The following is a 23760-nucleotide window of genomic DNA, read 5'->3' on the forward strand; positions in this document are numbered from 1 at the left end:
TTGGAGGTGAACATGCTGGATGTGGAGGTCCTGGGCTGGTGTGGTTACACGTGGTCTGTGGTTGTGAGGCCGGTTGGATGTACTGCCAAATTGTCTGAAACGCCTTTGGAGATGGCTTATGGTAGAGAAATGATAATTCAATTCACAGGCAACAGCTCTGGTGGACATTCCTGCAGTCAGCATGCCAATTGAGTTCAGCTCATGAAAAATGGGAGCAAAAACAAAAGTGTTGCATTTATATTTTTGTTCAGTGTATTTGTAACTCTGGACTCTTTTAAATCTCAGCTAAAGAGGCACCTTTTCCTGCTGGCTTTTGCCAGCTAGTTGTGTTTTCTGTTTGTTCATGTCATGTGATTTTGTGGTTGTCTGTGTGATTTTGTGGTTGTTAGCAATTGTGAAGCGACCTTGGGTTTCTTGAAAGGCGCTATATAAAATTGATTTATTATTATTATTATTATTAATCAACTGTGGTTGTGGATCTAATGCATTAGGGCTGCACAATATATAAAAAATACACTTTCATCGCGATATCAATATGCCAGATTTAGGTATCGCAAAAGACTGCTTTAACTGCAATAAATAGTGTATGCCATGTATTCAAACGTCACAGTCATGTTAAAACAGTGGCATTGGGTGAATTCAAGCCTACTAGTTTTGAAAGTATCTCTCATAGCATAGAAACTACTGAAAGTGAAACTTTTGGATGGTATTATCATGCTGTCTGTGGTGTGTTTTTGTTGTGCTGCTCTGCACAAATCTGGTAACTGTCCACCTGTTCTCATCCCTGGCTCTCTGAAGCTCAGTGCGCCGGTGTTTCCTGGTAAAGGCTGCAGGGCGTCACAGAGGTCCCCAGGGACCGCGGGTAGATAATAACCTTGTAATTTAAGGTTCATAAAACACACTCAAATTCACTAATATGTACAATGTTACTACAGGCATTCCTGTGATCTTAGGTCGCAGCATCTGTTGTGACAGCAGATGCTTTAGTCACTCATGCCAGTGATGACAGTACTTTGCCATACAGAGGACGTGCTGTGGTTTTTTCCCCTGATAATGCTACATTGTGATTGTGTGATTGTGCTATTGATCAATACTGTATTGACTCATGTCGATGATGACCTGATGATGTTTTAACTCATTTATTTTTTATGGATTATCCATAGAAATTCTATTTCTGTGGGATTATCACAAATGTGTGCGTGTACAGCTCACACTCTGATCTCAAAACTTACAGGAACCTATATTTCTTACTATTATTTTCCTTTTACCTTTTTTTCATCTCAGTGTATTCATGAAGTGAAGTTATAAACCCTTTGGATAAGTTTTTTTTTTCTTTGACTCAAGTTGAAACATTGTCGTTGATCACTGTTACATCCCTGTTAAGTCTAGGGTTATGAGAAGAACATAAACCAGCGCAATCAGGCATAGATTGCAATTTATTGTTGAAAGACCACAGAAATCAAACGACAAAATAGAAAACAAGTACACACTCACAGATAAAACAAGTGAGGCCAACACTATATAAGCAGTATAAAAAACAAAAATAGTAAGAGTTAAGATAAAGGAGAGATGAACCCTCAGATGAGCACTAACAGAGCAAAGCTGGAGAGACATTACAAGAAAATAAACCAGAGAAATAAAATTGAAGAAGAAAGAGTTAAACGAAGGACAGAACTCGGTGTAATCAAGCGTAGATTGCCATTTATTGTTGAAAGGCCACAGGAAAAAAGCAACAAAATAGAAAACAAATACACACGTTTTTTTACTTTAACTTGCATCATTTTGCAGCAAATGTTGATTGCACAATGTAATGTCTATAGAATAATGACATCAGCATTTAGATTAGTTCCCTATAAGCCTTGCTTTCACTATGTATCAGTGCAAGGATCCAGTTTTGCAAACCAATAAAGCTAAGTTACAGGACCAACCCATTTCCTGTAAATATCTTCGATCAAATCTGGACCCGTGCTGACCTATTAATATAAGTTCTACAACTGGAGTTGTGATTAAACCCATAGTTTTGCCATTATGCCGTTGTACGTAATTTTGTGTCCCATTCAGATATGCAAAGGACCTGCTCAGTCAACTCCCACTTGTTGATGATGTCGTGCAAAGTTACACAAAGATATACTATTTTGCAAGAACCATCTATCCATGAACGTCCTCTACATATGTCAGTCTGCCAGATGATACAGTTGTTGGATCAGCTAGAAGCTACTGGGCATCCACGCGATCAGCTCGGGCTGTGAATTTAGATGAATATATTTTTCTCCTGTTGGACAACCTCTTTTTGGGTTACGATCTTTGCGGATGATCCCCACTTACCCAAAGACTATCAATTTAACTTTATTGCAGTTAGTGGAAATGACGGACAGTGGAACAACCAAAGAATCTGTAGTATTTGCTAGGCTCACAGGAAAACGGAAAGCAATTAGATGCAACAGTTGATTTTACCCTCACTCTTAGCTTGTCCGTCTTGTTAGAAAGGAATTGTATATTTGCAAGAAGGACAGTCTGACAATCTCCACTGGTGTCTGCATGCAGTCAAACACGAGCTGAGTGCATGTTTTGCTTCTTTGTATGCTTCGACATTACAGTCCAAAGCAAGCAATAGTATAAACGACACAAGCGGCAATAAATAGGAGCTGCTGCGTTCATGCGTGCTGACAAATTGTCTCAGTAAGAATCAATCTGGAAGTCTTTGCGACAGCAGTTGCAACAATTGCACCACTTGGAAACACCGGGGGGGGGATGAAAAGTTGCCTTTGTCCACTTACTGTAAAAATCAGAGCTGCTCAGCTGACGAAAAAAAAAACCCCAAAGAAAGTACAAGTGAAACAAATACCTACCTACCTATGCTATCTAAAGGAGCAACATCAAATGTCACAAAACCACGAAAACCAAGCTAATCCCTGCCCGGTCCCAGAATTACCAAACTAGTGCCTTTTATGTAACAACCTGTTATACATCAAAAATGAAACTCAAGATTTAAGTACACAGCATAATAGTTAACAGTCTTTTAAAAAAGCACATTGGCGAGGTGTTGAATGACAATCACAGCTGCCCCACTTGTGAGTCTCGGACATCTTTTCAGATTACAGTGGTACAGTAGGAAAAGCCTTGCGATTGCTGGACTAAACTGGTGGCATCAGAGTGGGAATAGAGGGTCAAGCTTGGAGTCGGTCTGGGAAAGCCCAACCAATCCGGTCAGAGAATCACCAGCATTACAGACCAATCCCAGGGATTGAGGCTGCAGCTCCTGTTAGGATGTGAGTAGAGAGAACAGTGCATCTCTCACTAACAGCAGAGGCTGTAACACCAGGCAGGGTACACAGAAATCTAAGTAATTAACAAAGTGCGTTTGAGCCTCTCTACACTCTGCAGCAATGGGTTTCAGGTTGACTTAAACAATAGAAAGGTTTAAGATAAATTTTGCAGCAATTTAGCCATGGTGACTGATTTTTAGTATGGAATTGTAGTGGATTTAGTTTGGAGCCATTGACACGAAGGGTCCGCACAGATGATGCATTATTGTGTGGGTGTTCAAGATGGTAATATTGTGCTTTCGCATCAAGGACGATGATTTCTTTCAAGCGTGGATGATTCTTACAAGCTGAATTTGTACAAGTGTTGACTTAAAAACATAATGAAGACTGCCGGTTTTGTTTAGTGCAAAAGTAAGCAAAAAAAAAATAATATATATATATAATAATAATAATAATAATAATAATCATAATAATAATGATGGAAAGTACTCAGTATTTAATTGGGTTCGTTAAAGTAATGTCAGCATTTGTTTTTATTTGATTGGAATGTTGTATGGCATAAGTTCGAGAAATCTGATGGATTCTACCGACCAGATGATCTGCAGATGCAAGTGAAGGATGTTCAGTTTTTATACTGTGAGTTCCTCAGTCATACTGTGTCCCTTTTCCCTTTGTCGCTGTATGTTTCATTTATGAAATCAGCTGCAACAAATTCATACAAACATATCAAATGGTAGTCACCTTGAATTGTGTCTGAACTTTGCATTATGTTTGCGCCACAGTATTTTTGACCGTGTGTGTGTGTGTGTGTGTGTGTGTGTGTGTGTGTGCGTGTGTGTGTGTGAGAGAGAGTTTGATGCTTGAGTCATGGGTCTCTGACTCATTGAAAACATTTAAATGTATTATCAGGAATAGAGGGATAAAGTTCAGAAGAGACATTAATGTCCATGTAAACACACACACATACACACACATAAACAAAGCGGGCCACAAGAACTCATATCTCTGGTTTCCAGACATGAAGGCAGGAAACAAGGCAGTTTTACCTTGAAGCTGAAATACTATATTTTCTACTTTTTCAAATATTTCCATACAAATAACACTAAGGCTGTGCTTGACTCAGAATTACGTCAGTCGAATTGGTTTTGCTTTTCAATATGAATATTCAACGATGCATTTGCTTTTTCCCTATAGCGTTTGTGAGTTTGAGTGGGGGTTTGATGGGGCGTACGAGGTGACAGTGACAATTACGTTATAAAGTAAAGAAGCAAAGTTTGCCCTCTGAGCCAATGAGTGCTGACTATGCTAATGGCAGATTGGAAATGTGCAACAAAAGTTTTGCCAACACTAGACATCAAACAAAAGCCAAAGACGAGAGGTCTACTGATATATGATAATGATAGTTTGATCCGATTAATCACTTTACATCAAACTAATTGTAAAAAGAAATCTAGGTTATTTTGTTTTAATTTTTGTTTCTTTTGAAAGTGAACTTGAGATTCTCAGGTAAATGACATTGCTTTAAATCCATGTATAGAGGCTCCATGCAGAAAGATGGGCAGTATCTTGGTTACTTGTCTTTGAAAAATATATTTATATTATGGAATTGGTGAAAAATTCAAATGTAGTTTTAAGCAAGATACTTCAGAGTGGAGTAACTTTGTATTTTCTAAATACTCAAAATACTTTCTCAGTGATTCATAAAACATAAAAAACAAGACGAGGTACAAACCTAATATATGGCCAGACTGTGTATGAAACACTAGAGGGTAGGGCTGGGCGATATGACCAAAATCTCATATCACGATAGAGGTCATTTCATATCCTGATAATGATACATATCACGATATAGCACATTTTAATCCAATGAATAAAAAATTGCACACAGCTGTAGTCAGTGATGAACATCCCAGCAGCACTGGTGGAGGCAGCGTAGCCGTCAGCCACTATCGGAGGCAAGTTCTGACAATAATAATACTTTGTAAAATGTCCTATTGGCCCTGATATATCGGCAAAACCGATACATCTGTTGACCTCTACCAGAGATTATACCATATTCAGTTGCTGTGAGCTGTAAATTCACCATTTCTAAGCAGAAGGCAGAAGATAACTTTATCATGGAGCCTGACCTGGAAAAGCCTCTCTTCCTCTGGGCAGTTGCCTCCGTCTAATTCAGACTCACCAGGGGTCTGAGTCCGCAACTGCCTGTACTAGAGAGCAGTGTGAAAAGAGGAGCATTCACTCTGCAGCTACATCTGGGGACCGAAACGTCCCCAGATGTAGCTGCACACTGACTGACTGAAAAAAAAACCCAAATTGCTCAATTTGAAGAATCCCAGCGGACTGAGTGGTCACTGACTGATGATTCAAATCTTCAGCTTTCAGAGGGCAGCCCTTAATAGCAATCTTTATTTCTTAAGCAATTACTCTAACAGGACACATTGTTTTCGCTGCTGCTTGAAGTGCCCATAATGAAGGAGGTTTATTGTGTGAGGAAGCTGAGAGAATGTGTCAAGCACCTTACTGTTTCTGTGTATGTTTACCTGAACATACATTTATATACAACACACATCCCCGAATACACTCCCCGGGTTTTGTAGAAAAGTTTTTGTCAGTCGGTTTATCTGATTGTTCGTCAGTTTGTTTTCGCTCTAGTCTCTTTTTTATCTATCTTTAATGAATCTTCCTTCATCTGTCAATTTTGTTTTTCTGTCTCGGCTTCCTTTAAACCAGCACCTTTCATCTAGCTTCTACGTCTGTCTGCAACTCTTTTTTTCTTGTTCTCAGTGTCTACTCCACTCTCTTTGTCTCTCTTGTTTTATGCTGTCTTGTCCTATGTGTTTCTATTTTTCTAAAACCCCTCTCTCCTTTTTCTTGGCCGCTTCCTTCATTTCTCTCTCCCTGCTCCGCAGTTGACTTATTGATTTCATTTTCATACTGTTGGCAGTTGTTCCCTCCGTCATAAACCATCAGCGTTGCCTCCTTTCAAGCCGGCATTGATCATTGTAGAGCCGATCACTACCAATCACCGCAGAGCGTCATTATCTGCTCTCGCTCGTTTTCTTTTGTTGTTCGTCTGTCTTGTATTGTGTGCTCCGTGGGTTATATTTTTTAATCTAGCGATTCAGCACTCTGTTGAAATAACAACCCGGCGCATTTAGGTATTTAGGTAGTGAATTAGGCTTCACTTTTCTTTTTCTTTTTCTTTTTTCTCTTAAGTGTTGTGAGAAATGGCTCGCTCAGATGGAAAGCTGGGGGCTTTTAGAGAAAACGGCATCACAAAACCTTCATAAGAAATTATCACAACCTCACACCTTTTGTTGCAAAGAAATGAAACTTTTACTGCCCATGCATGTGCCTGTGTTTGACAATGACTGTGCGTACCTCCACCACTCTCCACATTTGAGCCACTGTTGTGTTACACATAGAACTTTCTCTTACTTTCTCTTCTTCTTGAAGAGACTAAAGCCTGCCGAGTCTCTGTCTGCCACCTCTCTTTCTGTACCCATCCTTACTTTCTCCCCTCCCGCTCCTGCATTTCCCTCTCCCTGTCTTTTGTTGCACTGTGGTGTTCGATCGAACAGCACATCAAGCCAAATCTAGAGATTCTGTTTCCTCTTTTATCTGCCTCGTGGCCCCCAGTGGCCCTCAGATGTCTCAAAGCTTTTAAACAAGGGGAGAGTCGGGGGTGTGGAGACATGAATGGAGGGGGTAGAGTTGAGGGTACTCACAATTGCCTCCTGAGGGAGGCATTTTCACCAGCTTTTGTACACCTCGCTGACCTTTCTGAGCGCCACCACGCCTGTCGGCTCGCGCCACGAGACCCCCTACTCTCTCTCCCTCATTCTGCGTTCGCTGATGGGGGTCCTGATAATAATTCAACACTGCTCTGTATTGTGTTCCGTTGAAAGCCACCTCGGCTGCATAAGCAATTGACACACGCAGTTGTTTTTTTTCTGGGCGCATTTCGCACCAATATTCTGGTCAGCATTTTATCGCCCGTTCTCTGGTGCGCTTAGCAAGAGGTTTTGTGGAACGAAGACCACCAGCTGGGATAAGAGGGGACAACAGCAGGGCTTTTAGGTGGGTTTTTCACTGGCTTTTGTTGCCTTGAAGCAGCCGCAACATTATCGGAACATTCCACTTTGTACCAGCCTCTCTTTTGTGTCCCGTTGTCACTCAATCCGTCTGTCTCTCCACCTCCTCTTTCTCTTTATGAGTTGAGGCCTGCCTCTCCTTTGTGATTGCTCTACCAATTCACACCCTGTACTCCCAAAGAGATCGATTTTTTTTTCTTCTCTGGCCTTTTTGTAAATAAATAAATACCATTGTGTTATTGTTTGCTCCCAGAGCTGTGTTGACAAGTTCACTTTCATGTGAAACTTTGAAATTGCTTTTTTATGGTAGTACTGCAGTTATTTACAATTCTTTGTCTAGCAAATGCACAGAAGGGAGCAGCTTATTTGCATTCTATGAAAATGATGATTCGTGTTCTTGTCATTTGCTGTTGCATTTGTGTTTTTTTTTTTGTTTCTTTGTTTTTTTGCAGTTCTTGCATAATCTTTACATCTTCACCTTTGCTTGTTATTGGCATACATCAAAGTTTTGCCCTACAGTTAGCCCCAGGGTAGTACCTGCTATATCTGTTTGCTGAAGCTGCACTAGCTTCCCCCTTTGCTATACAGTGTATTTAGTGTCCAGAGGCTAATGTTACACTTCTTCTCTGTGCTTTAAGCAAGGTAAGGTAAGGTAAATATCTGTCCATCACAACTCTCCTGTTCTTCAAGAAGAGTGAAATTCTCAGTAATATAACAAAACTTAGGCCCACTTAGGCAGCCTTTTGTGGTTGTCAGGATGCTTATGACTCATTCACAACTTTAGTTTCACACAATCAATCAATCAATCAGACAAGTCATCAGATAAAACAAAAACTGTGTCATAACCTGGCAACTAGCGGTCCAGAGGGGATGCTCTGGAGGCTAACGTTAGCAACCAATGCTCCAGTTTTTTTCCCACGGCAATTAAATTGCTAAATCAGACCAGGTGAACATGGAACTGTTTCTGCTGGCACTTTATTCTTTATTAATTATGCTCTTTTATCCTCACAGTTTTAGCTTATTCATTATTGTTCTATTTATTTGATTTTTGCTTTTATTTATATTTATATTGCACTAAAGCACATTTATTTATTGGTGGCATGTGTGAAACACTATTAGGTTTCTTATGTGGAGCATAAAAATGACAATAAATTAAGAAATCACAAAATTAGAAATCCTTCCCTGCCAGTCTGCACTGATATGCAGCAACTTTGTAGTTGGACTTTGGTTAAATTTTGGGCATCATATGCCATTTAACGAGGGGGAACGCAACATGGAAATAACTAATAACTCATAAATGTGGGACTGTCTTTCACAAATCACCAATAACAATGCAAGGTTAGCTAGCTAGTATTTTGCAAGTGATGCCCATATCATTAAAGTATGGTATAGATTACACTCTATACACATATTTTTTCATAACAGTCACATGGAGATTTAATTTTATTTTGATTGATATGACAAAGTCATGTAAGTTTGTCACCATTGTCTACTGTTGCTATTTTTTGGCCCTGAAAAAGGAAACTGATGACCCTAAAGGAACAGTCCACCTGAAAACAATATAAATTGTATATAGCACTCAGCTCTCCAAGCTTTCTGTGGTTCCAGAAAACATTTTATATTAAATGGCGTAAAGAAAAGCAGAGTACCCAAAACAAAAAAGACGAAAGACAGACAAAAAGGTTATCAAACATCCAAAAAAAATTCTGCAAACTATTTTCGGTAAACTATTTCTAAACAAAGCATTCACCATGAAGGTTTTTTTGTTCACACATGCACGTGCATGGGCATGCATGCACACAACAAATACATTCTGGGGAGGATAATCCAAAAATGTTTGTTTAACAATAGTTAAGTGAAAAGGGGCGTTCCAAACTCCTTAACGCTATTGTTAGAAAACTTTTTCTAACAATAAGGAGCCTAAGGAGGTGAGTACTATGCTGGTAGCTGGTACTCATTGCCTTTATTGGTTGACTTGGTTAGGTTTAGGTAAGAGGAGTGGGGTTCGTTAGTGTCAGAACGTCAGGATAAGTCAGTCACAGGCAGAGTAGTGAGGGTTATTTTCCAAAACCAATGATCCAACAATGACACACACTACCAACCAGGAAAGCGATTTAGAGGTCTGGAAAAAGGCCAGTATTTCACCCTTTTTAACATTCCTGCCTTATCTGTACAAGAAAAGTATTAATAACACATGCATATCACATTTCAAATTCTCAATGAATTATCAAGCAAAAATTCTAAACATGCTTCTCAAATATGAGGATTTGCTGCTTTCTTGTTTTTTATATCATTGTATATTGAACATTTTTGGCTTTTGGGCTTATTGATCATTTGAAAAAATAATGAAGATATTAATTAATAATGAAAGTAGCTGTTAGTTGCTGTCCTAGTTCCTGTATTTTTGATGGAAGTGGAGAAAGCTGATTATCTACGTAGCCTGAAATGAACTTAGTTAGTGAAGACAGGCTTTGCGGTATGTGTTCTCCTCCACATTCACCTCCTTCTCCATCCCTCCATCCCCCAGCATTGGAGTGGTCAGGCCTATCAACCACAGAGCCTCAGCCTATCACCTGGGAGCCCCAATTGCCTGCCAGTCATCAGATAAAATGGATTTCCAATTGAGTCAAGGCTCCCAGGCTGGGTCAGGCAGAATGGAGAACAGGCAGACTTCTGCTGCTCATCTACCTCTCCTGAGTTTCTGTTTGTTATTTGTTTTTTTCTTTCTGTCTCCTACTGTGTTCAGCCCCTGTTCCTCTCCTTCACTCTCCACTCCCCTCACTCTGTCTCTCTGATCTGCTGGCCGGGGCCACGTGCAATGAAAACAGGTTCGTTGTAAAAGGCCAGATACTGGTGCGCTATCTGTAACCACAGCAAGTCTTCTTAGTCAGTGATGACTTTAACTCAGGATGGATCTTCAATTAGAGCAACAGGTGGGAAATCCATTAGTTTGTTAGTGGGTGAGCTGTGAGGTGTTACCAGTTTTTTAATACAGTAGAAGTGCACAGATACTTTTCAGAACCTGTCAGAGTGCTAATTACTTTCCCTGTACATGCTGTGGTCAGTAGTATACCATCAAACAATTGTATGTTTGTTTCTTTTGAATATATTTAGTCATACATTAGGCTAAATATATTCAACGAAACAAACATACAATTGAATATATTTAGTCATACATTAGGCTATCCAACACTGAATACACTGAAGCATAAGTCTTATTTATCTGCATTTTATAGATCTCATTTATTTTGTATTTCCATTAGTTGCATCAAAACAGAGGCTTTTCTTCCTGGGATCCAATTGGCAAGTGTTTTAATAATTGATTAATCGTTTAAGTAATTTATCAAACAGAATTCCTAAACAGGTTTCCTGCTTCTCAGCTGTGAGGATTTGCTACTTTTCTCTGTTTTGTATCATTGTAAAATTCAATATGCTAGGGTTTTGGAACAATTGATCAGCTGATAAAAAAAAATACAGATTAACTGATAATGAATGTCTTCCAGATTCGTAGTACTTGTTTTCCACCACATTTAGGGTTGGTTGCCAGACTCAGTACTGTTAAGGGTGCCGACCAAATTATGTTGCTAATACCGAATACCAATTCACGTTAAATCCATCGATACCTAAGAGCACATTGGGGTGAGAATGCCGGGTTCAAACAAGAGGTGGAAGTGTCCTGCAGTGCCGAGAAGGCTGTAGGCCAGCCACAGAGCTTCGAGGCCGGTAACGGAGCTCCGTGGAGCTGCCAGGTTCAAGACAGGAGGCACCCCGAGGCCAGAAAGCCGGCAACGGAGCATCACAGCCGCTCCATCGGTTTCCAAGCGAGGCAAAACTATTGCTGCCGTACCAATCTGCCACGATAGTTTCAGCATCTGGTCTAATTTCTTCTCTGTATTATTTTAGTTATAGCCTAGTGTTACTAGTAGTTGAGCAGACACACAAACACACAAGCAGACAGAGACATCAGATTAGCTACATGTGTGATTAAAAAAGAGCAGAGGAGCAGAACTGTGTTTTAATCTACTAAATCACCCCTACAGCTTGTTCAAAAAATCTATTTTTGTGATTACGGAGCAAAGTACAGGAAAAGGTACCGTTGGGTACCAGTACCAAATTCCAGGTTCCAGAACCAGTACTAGTATCAGTACAAATGTGAAGGTGTGTGAGGTGTCCTGAAGGCAACAGGCAGGTCCACAGCTACATACACACCCGACAGATTGTGATTGTATAGGTCAAGGGTCACCACCTGCTGTCCTCTACTGTACTATATGTAAACTACCCACTTTTACCCAGTGAAGCGCAGAATAGAACAAAAAGGAAAGACGGTGGATGGAGGGATGGGGAGAGGAGTAAATGAGAGCAGGAGAGAACAGATGATAGAGTGGAGCAGAAGAATGGGAAGAGAATGGGAGGTGAGGAGAGGATATCAGAGGGATGAGATGAGAGGACTGAAGAGGGGAGCTATATTGATCACCCTGCTCTGTGAGTCTCTCTGTGGTTTTAATGGTTTGAGTTTCACAGCTGGAGCGAACTCTGCGGTGCTTAGAACAGATACCATGCCCTCTCTACACACACATAAATGCACATAGAGTACATATGCAGTCTGCCTCGCTACCAACTGGCTTCAGGTCAATGCACCCCGAGCCTTCAGTCAATTTAGCTCATTGCATCGTTCCACATGGGTTACTGGAGCTATTGGACTTCAGTAGGACCAGTAGTCATTCTGAAACAACCCTCCTCCCTGCAGCTGTCCAGCCTCTGAAGCCAAACAGGACTGAGTCTGATCGATTTCTGACTGCGACACCAAAGCAAATTTACAAGAGATGTTGGGTTAGCTTGATTTTATAATGAAAACACGTTTTAATAATAGATATATAACTCTTGTGCTATACTAAATTAAAACATCTGGCAGTGTCACAGGCATGTGTCAAATGTTTTCACCATGTAAATCCTTATTTGCATAAAAACACAAATGAATTAGCAAAGTACAGCTATTATGGGGTGGAAAGACCTTGCTTCATCCTCATTTTTTCAAAGACAGATCACACTAGCCAAAGCAGTGGCTCTGTGAGGCTGTACTTGGGCACAGTTATTCTATGAGCTAAATGCTAATGTCAGCATGCTAACATGCTCTTAATCACAATATGATGAAATGTTGATGTGTATTAGGTTATGTTAACCCTCATTACCATCGTAGTTTAGCTTGTTAGCATGCTGACATTTGCAAATAAGCAGAAAACACAAAGTACAGCAGAGGCTGATGGAACCGTTGGTAGTTTGACAGGTATTTGGTAATTAACCAAGTTAATTGAAAACATAAAAAAGACCTGATGATGGAGTAAGATAAAAGTCAAAGAATCAGAGAAGTTACTACAACTTTCTGTTCTGAGGGGGACATGAACTTGTACCATATGTCATGGCCAACCTTCAAATAATTGAGATAATTAATTTAAAACTGAAAATGTCAAACTCATGACAGCACGAGGTGAAAAGTCAGTGGATCACCAAAGTCATAAGAATTTATGTATCCCCAGGGGACCATTAATGTGTGTACAAACTTTTATAGCAATCCATCTAATATTAATTGACAAATTATAATCCGTACCAAAGTTTTACACCACCTGACATTGGTACACTGGCTGCAGGTGCTTAAGGATTAGTAGTGGGATTTGTCTGACATCAACAAGCTCAGAGAAGAAATGGATGGATGGATCTTGATTCTTGTGAGTGTACAGTTTGTTGTATATCGAGTTCAAATTCACGCTAATGACCCACAAGACTCCACCCGGTAGTTTTTTATACTACAAAATAAGTCAATTTTTGTTGTATCTTCTTCTTTCTAATATTGTATTTCTATGTATAAGCCAATATTTTTATTACTTCATATATCTTTAACCATGCTAGCGGTGTAATGTAGATCAGTCAGTCCAACACTTGGCTCCTGACTAAACTATCTCAACTATTGGATGGATTGTCATGCGGTTTGAATTTTGGACCGTTGGACAATGCTGCTTCTTTTTTTTTTTACCACAACGTTCTTGTAGCTTGTATAAATGTTGAATTAGTTATATATGCATCACGTCTGTATCTGAAAATCAGATAGGGTAGTCAGGGTCTAGTCTTCATCTTGTAATTAGCTTTGATGATCTTAGCATGGAGCAATCTTGTTCAATATTGTCTCTCTTGGGAAGCATAAGTAATAACTAATAAGGCTTCAGAGAGTTTATTGACCATCTCATAGAAGGCCTTCCACTTACTACTAAACACCCATGAGCATCCCCTTCATAATCTCTAACTCAGTATGTTCTGTTGAGACCATCTGACTAACAAGCTGCCGTACGTCACCCAGCTTTTACTAATCATTTTGTTAGGTTGCACTCCAAGGGTATGGGAACAGGTCTGCATGGTGGCAAAGCTCTATTCGTATTGGCTAGTCATCACCTTGGCTTGACAGACCATGTCTCTCTTAAGATCACCTTGCCAGAATTTCAAGGTGTTAAGTGATCATAGACATTTTATGGGAGAGCACACAATCTGAGTGAAGCCCTGTCACAGTATTTAAGACGAGAATCGTGGTGTCAGACCTGTTGTGTTCTTTCAGGGTCGATGAGATGCTAGGGTTTCAAGGACCTCATTGATCCTTGGTTGAAAGATGAAGGTTGGACTGCTTGGATCAATTGCATGTAGCTTTTTTCAAGTGGAAGTAAGGTGGGCCTGAAAGGCTATAGCTTTTTTGGAGGTCATTGCATCTCCCTTATGATCATAATGCTATCTGATATTGGTTCCAAGTAGATCTCATGCATACTGAGTTCTGAACATCACCGTGAAGACGGGTCACTAATATAACCCTTGTGCTGTACAAGCAAAGAAAGAGAAAACAAAAAGCTTAAGACTGAAAGAGGGTTCCAGGTTCTAAAGGGGATCCCTTTAATAAGGTTCATGTTAGAATCCTCAGTATAACCTCTCAACAAGGTCCCTTTCAGCACTCAGATGAGTTCTGTGGGGCAAGCAAATAGTTTGTAAAGGTTCTATGTTGCAGTTGTGTATTTGATAGTGTAATGATGGAAAAACATTTTAGTGTTCTTCATATTATCTTATCATTTTTTGGTTTTGGTATATACTGTATGTCTGCCAATTAGTGTTGTCGCGATACTGGAATTTCTAACTTGAATACAATACCTTGAACAATATCTGAATTCCATACCATTTTCGATGCATAGGGAAATTTGACACGGAGGGCATCAAATGTAGTTTTTGTTCAAGATAAACAGAGCAAGCTATAACATGACAACATTGACTTTTGTGTTCTTGTTCAGTAGCAGAAAACAGCAGAATGACTGTAGTAAATATTAACAACTAGAGCACTCGGAGAGTGCAGACCTCCGCCAAGCAGCTCAGATTTCCCACCATTTTATTATTTTATTCACTTTACACCAAAATTTCATCATCTGTTCCTTGTCCCATTATCAACCCATCCTGAAAATTTTATCAAAATCCGTTCAGAACTTTTCCAGTTATTTTGTAGACAAACAGACCAACGCTGGCGAAAACATAACCTCCTTGATATAACAGTACTTCTGACAAATTATCTGCCAGTAAGTAGCGAGATAACAGATGAGATACACCTGCAAAAATTTAGAAATATGTCGACATTACATAGGTTGTCCACAAGAGAGCACCAACACTGAAATAAAACTGTATACTACATTACGTAAAAAGAAAATATAAAACTATAAAACTATACTATACTATACTATACTATAGAATATTTGATCGGTCTGAATAATTCTGTATCTGTCGTGCTTGACTACAAATCTATCTGCAGCTGCACAAGGTTATCTTTTTCAATCTCTTTTAAAATACTTTCGTGCACAACATGAGAAATTAGAAATACTTTGATTTTAGGGCTTCTGCAACCCTCAAACATCTTAATTAGCAAAATGTACCTGCTGCTTTAGAGCTCTGGCAATCAGAACTTTATTGTGTGAGAGATGTTTTATTAAGTAGCACAAAATGGGCTGTTGTCCATGCCCAAACTTCAAGCGCATTGGTCAAAAAAATGCCAATTTAGTATGTTAGGGTGAAAATTATTACAAAATTCAAACAACAAATACCGTACACAGACTGCATCAACGAAGAGGGACACTAGTTACAAGTCGAGGGTAACTAAGAAGGACATTCTCATCTTGTCTCCCACCTGTAGATCCCATTAATTGCACCATGAAAAAGCCTCTGGAGTAGTGATGTAGCACTGAGTAACATCTGTCAACAGGTTCACTTCTCTCCATTACTGAGATAATCCCTACTATTAGCAACTCTAACCTTTCAGTTGTGGTCAGTTCAAGATGGAAAAGTATGCACAAAACACAGACGGTCTTTGCACCAAAGAGCATCTCAAAGGTCAGAGGGTGTGGCAGGAGTGCAGATGGACTAACCCTTAGTTCTTTTTTCTCTCTTTCTCTTAGAACCTGCTTGTCAACCATGGATGAAGAGAGGGAGGAAAGGGTAAAACTGTCATTTGATGAAAGCTTTTACTTTGGCACTAAGAGCGGCACTTGTCGCTTCCATGTTTGAATTATGGGAAAGTTGATTTGCTGTTGGCATGCCTTGTTTTTAAAACTTTCTTATGCTATTTATCTGCGGTATCATTCAGTGAATTTGCTCTATTATTCTGCACTGCTACATTCTGCAGGGAAGCTTTTGAAAAGAAATGAGTGTGCGTAATAGATTCATGGTCTGAGTCAGTACACTTTCAATTCAGTCATTCACAAGATAAGCAGGGAGCATTTCTAAGATTCGGGTTGTAAAGATCAACTCAGGGTCATTCCTCCACATCTGAATGTTACGTCCAAACCTCTGCTTCCTTTGTTGGGATGAAAAATAAGAAAAGCATTTCAGGTGTGAGATGAAATGAAGGCATAGGGACCGTCCGTGATCTTTGACTGATAAAAGAATTGATTGAGTTTTATTGCTTTTGAGTTTATTGGTTTTGTATTTTTTTAAGAACACAGGAATAAGCTCAGGTAATCCTGGCCATGACTTAAATCCATCAGACCTGTGATGTATTGTATGATTTTATTAAAGCGTTCATATCCTCTGACAGCCTTGTTTGTGTCTTTTTCCATATACGTTTCTTGCCAAGTTTTTTTCTTATCAGGTGTGATCTAGTGCTCATCTATCACATGAATGCACTGTATTAAGACAACGAGACACCATGTTCCAAGATGGCACCATATGGGTGAATGCCAGTGGGAGTTTGTCACAGGGCACATATGGCGAAAAAGTTTCTTCAGACTTTGGCAATTTCGGCCCATGGAGCATATGCACTGGGTCCCTCTCTGCTGTTAGCCCTGTTCCCTCAGGGCCAAGATGATCAGGGGACCTCATGTGATTTCGAAATGACCTGCCACGTCTGTGTTTTGTGTGATACATTCAAACAGAATAAGCAAATTCTGTATTTTGCAGGAATTTACCAACATTATCTCACAGAACTACCAAAACTACTTTAGTTATTTTTATTATTTTATTATTTTTAAGCTTTTTTTTTTTTTTTAATTTATTTCGAACATGTAAACCATACAACACTGAAATCAGACAAAAAAAAGTAAGTGAACAAGAAAATAATACTATTAATAATAGAAAATAATAATAAAAGGAACAAAACAAACGACAAACAATTAAAAAGAAAAGTTACATCCAACATAAGTCAACATGCTCGAAAAGGAGTAGCATGAAGTAATTTGAAGATTCAGTCATCACTAGTGTAGGTCATGCAAGAGATACAATAAAAACAAATGGGTCAGAGTTGTCATATTGACATTTAAAGAGTAATGATTGTTTCACAAAGTTAACTCATGCACTGAGGTTCATGTAAGAAAACATTCCACCTTAAAAGATGCCAGTTGCTGCTGGTAGCCTTTGAGCTACACTGTGAATTAAATTTTTGTTTTCTCAGTCAATGCTAGCTAACTGTTTTTGTATATTGTATGCATCTGCGTAACAATAGTCCAATGACCCCAAATCTCACAGACACTGATTTGCACTTAACTAATCTGATCACATCACACCTCTGTGTTTGGGAGAATATGGCGAGTAACTTGCAGTGGAATTTTTGCATGACAAGTTATGAACATTGCAGATTTTTACTGGGTTGAGATCATAGAAAGCCTCCACAATTATGACAAATTACTGGAGATCCCCAGGTAATATTAGTCCTGTGTAAATATGGTTCTGGTCACTCACTCCCTATAAACATGAATTGCACAAAAATAATATAGTCATGCAGCTTTAACATGTCACAATCAGACATGGAGGTGCCTAGCCATGCTGGTCGTGCTAACACTTTTAGCAGTGCTGACAACAACAACAGTCCTGACAGAGTGTTAGAGTTTAACCAGTGTTAACCTGGGGGATCCCGAGGGTGGACACTACGCTTCCGCAACAAGGCCCTCACACCACAGTGGGTTGGGATGGCGTTACTGGTGATACCTGCCATATGTGCCAGGGCAAAGCGGTGTCGATTAGTTAGCAACAATGAATGGAGAATTTCGTATAACAACAAACAGGTAGTGTGACATTTTTCTGCTCAGGATGCCATTACTCCATTATATCTTTACATACTGTATAAAGGGGGACTAATGTTTTTTTCAACCTGGGCCCTATTTTCTGATCTACTTTTGTCTAAATGAGTGATAGGATGTTCAATAGTTGACATTTCTCCAGTACAAAGCTCGGGCCCGTGAGCGCATGCAATATTAAATAATAGGGCACTCAGACAGCGTCAAACAACATCAAAATACGTCCACTAAAAGTGTATTTTTTTCACACAGATAGGCTCGGATTGTTAGTATAATTATCCGACAACATAACGGAAAGGAGAAATGAACGTCTGTCTTTACCTTTAGCTGGATTCGGACATGTTCCTCTGCCTGCAATTTTAGAATATGTGCTAACGTTACCGAAGTAACACTGCTCCCTCTCTTTCCTCGTCTGCTCTTCAATTTCAATGAGTTCTGCATCCGTGTATGTCCGTGTACTCCATGTTCAAATAAATATGGGCAGTCATCAAATTCAAATGGCTCATTCAGATCCAGTTGGTCAAAATTGGGTAAAAATTCAGCCATGACTACTCCAAACAGAGTAACTCCTCGCATTTGTAGGTCACTCCAGCGCTAACCTCCTGCAACAACTCAAATTGTAAAGCGAGCAAACCAAAGGATCCATCTGCTGAGGAAACTCAACTCTTTCGGTATCAGAAATATCTTGTGTACCTTTTATCAAACTTTTATTGGGAGCCTTTTAACATTTTCTTTTATATGCTGGTTTGGTGGTCTATCTGAGAAAGACAAGAAGTGTCTGAATGACATCATCAGAGTGTGCTCTAAAATTACTGGAGTCCAGCTAAAGGACCTCTGCTCTCTCTGGAAAACACGGGTGGTGCAGAAAGCAGACAGGATATTATCCCACCCTGATCATGCTCTGGCCAATGAGTTTGTAATCATGCCCTCAGGTCGGCAGTACTATGTGCCAGTGCAGAAAACAAACCGCTATGCAAATTCTTTTATCCCGTCTGCCATAAGGCTGCTAAATGCACAATTGCAGAATGAACTGTGATTTATTTTACCGTGAATTATTGTGAACTGTGAATTATTTTGCGTCCCGCTCTGCTGTGCTGTCACTGGTTGTGGTTGTCGCTGTTGTTGTTGCTGATGTGATGATGCTTGATTGTGGATGGTGGCTGTTTGTTGCATTGTGTTTTTGTTGCTATGGACAGGCCGGCTGTAGAAATGAATTGCCCTTTTGGGACTCAAAGTATTCTGAATCTGAATCCGAAGTCTCGCGAGATGTCAGAGCCAGACTTTCACTCTCTGAGTGAGTGTTTTGACTTTGACTACACGGATGTACACAGACACTACTCATTGAAACTGAAGAGCGGACGAGGAGAGAGAGGGAGCAGCAACAGACAGAGGAACATGTCTGAATCCAGCTAAAGGTAAACACAGACGTTCATTTTTCCTTTCCGTTATGTTGTCAGATAATTATACTAACAATCCGAGCCTATCTGTGTGAAAAAAATGCACTTTTAGTGGACGTATTTTGACGTTGTTTGACGCTGTCTGAGTGCCCTATTATTTAATATTGCGCGCGCTCACGGGCTGCAGGCAGGTCAGCCCGAGCTTTGTACTGGAGAAATGTCAAATACTGAACATCCTATCACTCATTTAGACAAAAGTAGATCAGAAAATAGGGCCCAGGTTGAAAAAAAACATTAGTTCCCCTTTAATGTGTGCAATGTTGTATATTGTACCTTTAAGATTTTCGGGAAATCAAACTTAGCTTATGATGCTGTTTATGGTCAGCCTTTATGTTTTGGGAAACACTTCCAGTATTTTTGCATTCTGTAATCACCTCTCTATGTAGTTGTTTTTATCGCTAGTGGCGGAGTCCGCCATAATTGTGGTGGATTCATGTTGCTTTCACTTGCAGGAGGGATTCACGGGAAATGATTCTTGCAGGTAATCTTGCATTTCTGTTTTATTAAGCAATTTTATCTCATTGTTATCAGCCTCAATGTTGACTGTTGACTGGTACAGCAGAGCTGTATTACAATACTGCTAATGCAAACTTTGCTTCCTACTGCCGCTAGTTCACATAAAAAGCTTTCAACTTGTGAAACATAGAGTGGCTTTCATTATGAAATGGTAAGTGCTAACCGCTATCATTGATCCAAAATCGTTCTACAAAACAAGGCATGGTCATTTAAAGCATTTTCTGTTTGTAGACCAGTTTGAATTATTGCAGGAACAAGAAGGAGCAGTGAGGAGTGCTGTGAGATGAAGAGCTGCAAGGCAACTAACTGCACACCTCCAGCTCCTCAGCAAGGTATCAACCCCTTTTTTCTGTGACCTGCTGTTGTGTGGAAAACTACAGTACTTGTGCCGTGTGTCACATGAAATCAGATGGTGGTTGCTCATGGTTCAATAGAAAAAGGATAATTATTGACCGTCCCAAAACAACATGAGTTTTTTTAGCTGCAGTCTACACAGATACGCTGTTACCTTTCTATTGTATTTCTGATAAAGTAGCTGCTCAAGGACGGTTTGCTGCCTCCAGAACTCTGAGAGCTGTCTATTAAACCGCTTGTAACCATGGTTGTCACCACACCAACTGGCACTGAAATCTGAAGTATTATACCTTTAAATTGTGGCCATACAAATAGAACTGTTTGGATCTGTGTGAAATGTTCCTTATTGTTTTACAGCTATTTCTTTTGTAACGCAGGAGAAAAAGTCTCTGTGGACCCGAGCACATTAAGTGACCTGCAATTTTGACTGTAGTTGTTTTGCTAGAATAACTGCACAGCTTTTGTGGTTTCTTGATACCAGACTATTCCCACCAACTGTATCGCAGAGCATAAGGATGCATGGCAAGAGGCTTGTGCTCATGACAGTGCAAGATGTATACATTAATGGCATTGTTCCCGGGGGATCTGCTAGTTCAGTGAAACTCTTGAATCCTCTTTTCTTCAGGGGGTTGGATTGAGGAAGACCAGCGTGGTGATTTGGTTAGCGGGTGTAGTATTTTAGGAAAACAATAGTTCCAACATAAAACTGCTCACATCAAGGTGTGTGGATTTTCTGTAGTAACTCATGATTTCTGGAAAGAGACATTGTTGTTGAGTTTTTCCAAATGTATTTTTTGGCACTTAGAACACCACAAGGCGAGTGCAAACTAGTTCCATTATATTCGAAAGACAGCGAACATCTCTACAGCTGATATCTCCAACACTTGGGAAGTTACACCCGAACAATCTAAACTGATAAATAGAGCTGCAGATTTTCTATGTTTTTGGGTGAAAATAGATGGCTGTCGGTGAACTTTGAACCAGAGCACTTAAAAAGTAGTGAATTTGTATTAAAATTCTTTTTTAAATAAAAGGTTCTTCGAAACATTTGCGGGTCCTTTACGTCAGCCTTTTAGTCTGTGGGAACTACAATTGCAGTGACAGGGAAGAAGACTTTCACCCTCAGGCCTGAGCTGGAATTAAGTGAGAAACAAAGATATTAGTTATATTTTAAACAGAAAATTGTTGTAATATATAATAATTGACCTTTTTTTGACAAGAGAAGAAGAAATATGAGGAGGGATTTATTTTTTTCTGAAGGGGTATGGACTTGTGTGACTCCTACAGCAGAGATATCCCCTTTGAGCTACACTGAGGTGTACCCAGGTGTGCAATAATGTACTTGATTGACTTAATGTAACAAGTTTGACTCAAGTGGCTACATTTTCTCTGCTCGGGGTAATTCTTCCTGAGTCGTAGCTTTCAATTCTGTCGTGAGGCTGCAGTAATTGGCTTGGAGCGCGGAGTTCAGCTGGCAACGCTCTGCTGCGATGCACCTCGCTGTCGAGCTGTTACACACACACATACACATATTTGGGCACTAGCGGCCAATCTTAATAAAAGAAATGACACGTGGGGTGGAAGAGGGAGGGTGGAGGATGCGGTCACGCAGATGTTGCTACGGTAACAGCACTGAGCGAGGGCTGGGAGCTGGAAGGCAGCAGGTTAGAAAAGAGAAGTGAGGAAGACGACATTCGGCGCATTCAAATGCGTCCTCGTTCTCTCCCTGTTGATCCCGTGTCATACCCAATTACCACTGCAGCGAGGGGAAGGAGGGGGCGCAGGGGGCGGAGGGGGACTGGGGTGGGGGTTGTACAGAGAATACAGAGAGAGAAAGAGGAGCATTCTGGCGTCTGCTTGAACCTTTCGTGTGCTGAGGTAAACACCCACGCCTGTCATTACACGTTCACAAGGGGAAGGTTGTGGCAAAAAATCTCTCTTATCTGCAGCTTCAAGAGAACGCATGTAAGACAGGTGAAGATTTCGGTGTGTGACAACTTCTCTGTGAAATATGAGAGTGTGCGGAATGTGTCTGGACTAAAGATTCAGCTGTGCATACACAGTTGTCCCTGCGCTATATAATGTTGGGACAAGTTTGTGCATTGTACAGTAGTAATATGCATGTGTTGAAAGGGTTTGCGTTTTCTGGGGTTTCTGGTTTATTAGATACCATATTTTTGGCCATCATTTCTTTTAGTAATACTAACATTGTACTCACCAAAGTGAATACGGCGATCTGGGAACATAGAGACATCAGCACAACAGAGCCCCACGGGTAAAGAAACCAATTAGGTTGTAAACAAGCCAACACTTAAGCTCAATTATCTGCTTTAATTGGAGGTAAAACTAAAAGTGAGTGCATCTGGAATGTTGGTAATAATCTTTCACTGTGCACAGAAAAACTTGGTGCATAACTACAACAGGTCAAAGCTAATCCAGTGAAACTAGAAAAAGAAGAAAAGGACATGATGTTTGGAGCCAGAGTTTGATATAGGTTCTTTTGGAATCCATGGACAGGCACAGCAAGTCACACTATAACCCATAGTATTTTTGTTGTGTCATCTTGACTTCCTTCCACCAAATTAACAAAACATACATTACATGATGTTGACTAATGTTCTTTTTATCTAAATGTGTGCATTTGTTTTCCTTGTTGTTGGTCTCCAAACAGATCATGGCTCTGTCATGTAGCCCACAATTCTACCTGCTAACTTGCAGCTGATCGACAGAGCCATGATCTGTTTGGAGAGCAATACCAAGGAAAACAAACGACAATCAGAATCATGTAATATGGGTGTTGTTTGGTTTTTTTGGTGGATGGATTTTACAGTCAAAGGTAAAACAACAAAGATATGATGGTTTATAGTGTGATTTGCTCTGCACGCCTCATTAACTTCAATAGAAGTGCCACAGAGTCTGGCTCGAAATCAAAAGTCAAACGCTGTCACTGACGTCACGTCCTGTCCTCTTTTTTTATATATATATATATATATACTTTCCTTGAGCTAATCCAGGACAATTATGATGGATGTTCAATAACAATAAGAAGAAGAAGAAGAACAATGATTAATAATATTTTAGTAACAATAATTTTATTCTTCACCTTAAAGGGAAATTTCGGTTTATTTCAACCCGTCTCCTATCGTCCTAAATTTGGTTCAAGTGACTAGTGACATACAGATAATAGTTAGCATGTTAGCCGTTAGCCTAGATACAGCCGTAGCGTCAGACCTGTTAAAACGTAAAAGAATGGGCATACCTTCAAGTGCAAAGTTAGTCAAGCTTTTTCTCCACAAAGAAAAACAAGCTTTTTCTCCACTAAACAAGCTTTTTCTCCACAAAGACCGCCTCATATCATTAGGATAAATGTCAGAGAACATATAGAAAATGACATGTAAACGTGTTGTCTTACCTTACTGGTGTGCTGCCATGTTTGTTTATCCCTCTAGCTCTGCTTTCCAAAGTGCAGCCGAAATATCGCGAGAACAAGCAG

General features: G+C 39.9%; 1 protein-coding gene across 2 annotated transcripts in view; it reads left to right on the forward strand.

The window, feature by feature from the left end:
• The window catches only part of chchd6a (coiled-coil-helix-coiled-coil-helix domain containing 6a), a 118697-nt gene extending 102237 nt beyond the window's left edge, over positions 1 to 16460 (forward strand). For both annotated transcript variants that reach the window (XM_050064420.1, XM_050064421.1), the window contains one exon: positions 15829 to 16460. In XM_050064420.1, coding sequence (XP_049920377.1) covers positions 15829 to 15852 — 24 coding nt within the window. In that variant the 3' untranslated portion in view covers positions 15853 to 16460. The remainder of the gene's footprint in view (positions 1 to 15828) is intronic.
• Positions 16461 to 23760: the final 7300 nt, after the last annotated feature.

The sequence above is a fragment of the Epinephelus moara genome, chromosome 16 (genome assembly GCF_006386435.1).
Source record: "Epinephelus moara isolate mb chromosome 16, YSFRI_EMoa_1.0, whole genome shotgun sequence".
Taxonomy (NCBI): Eukaryota; Metazoa; Chordata; class Actinopteri; order Perciformes; family Serranidae; genus Epinephelus; species Epinephelus moara.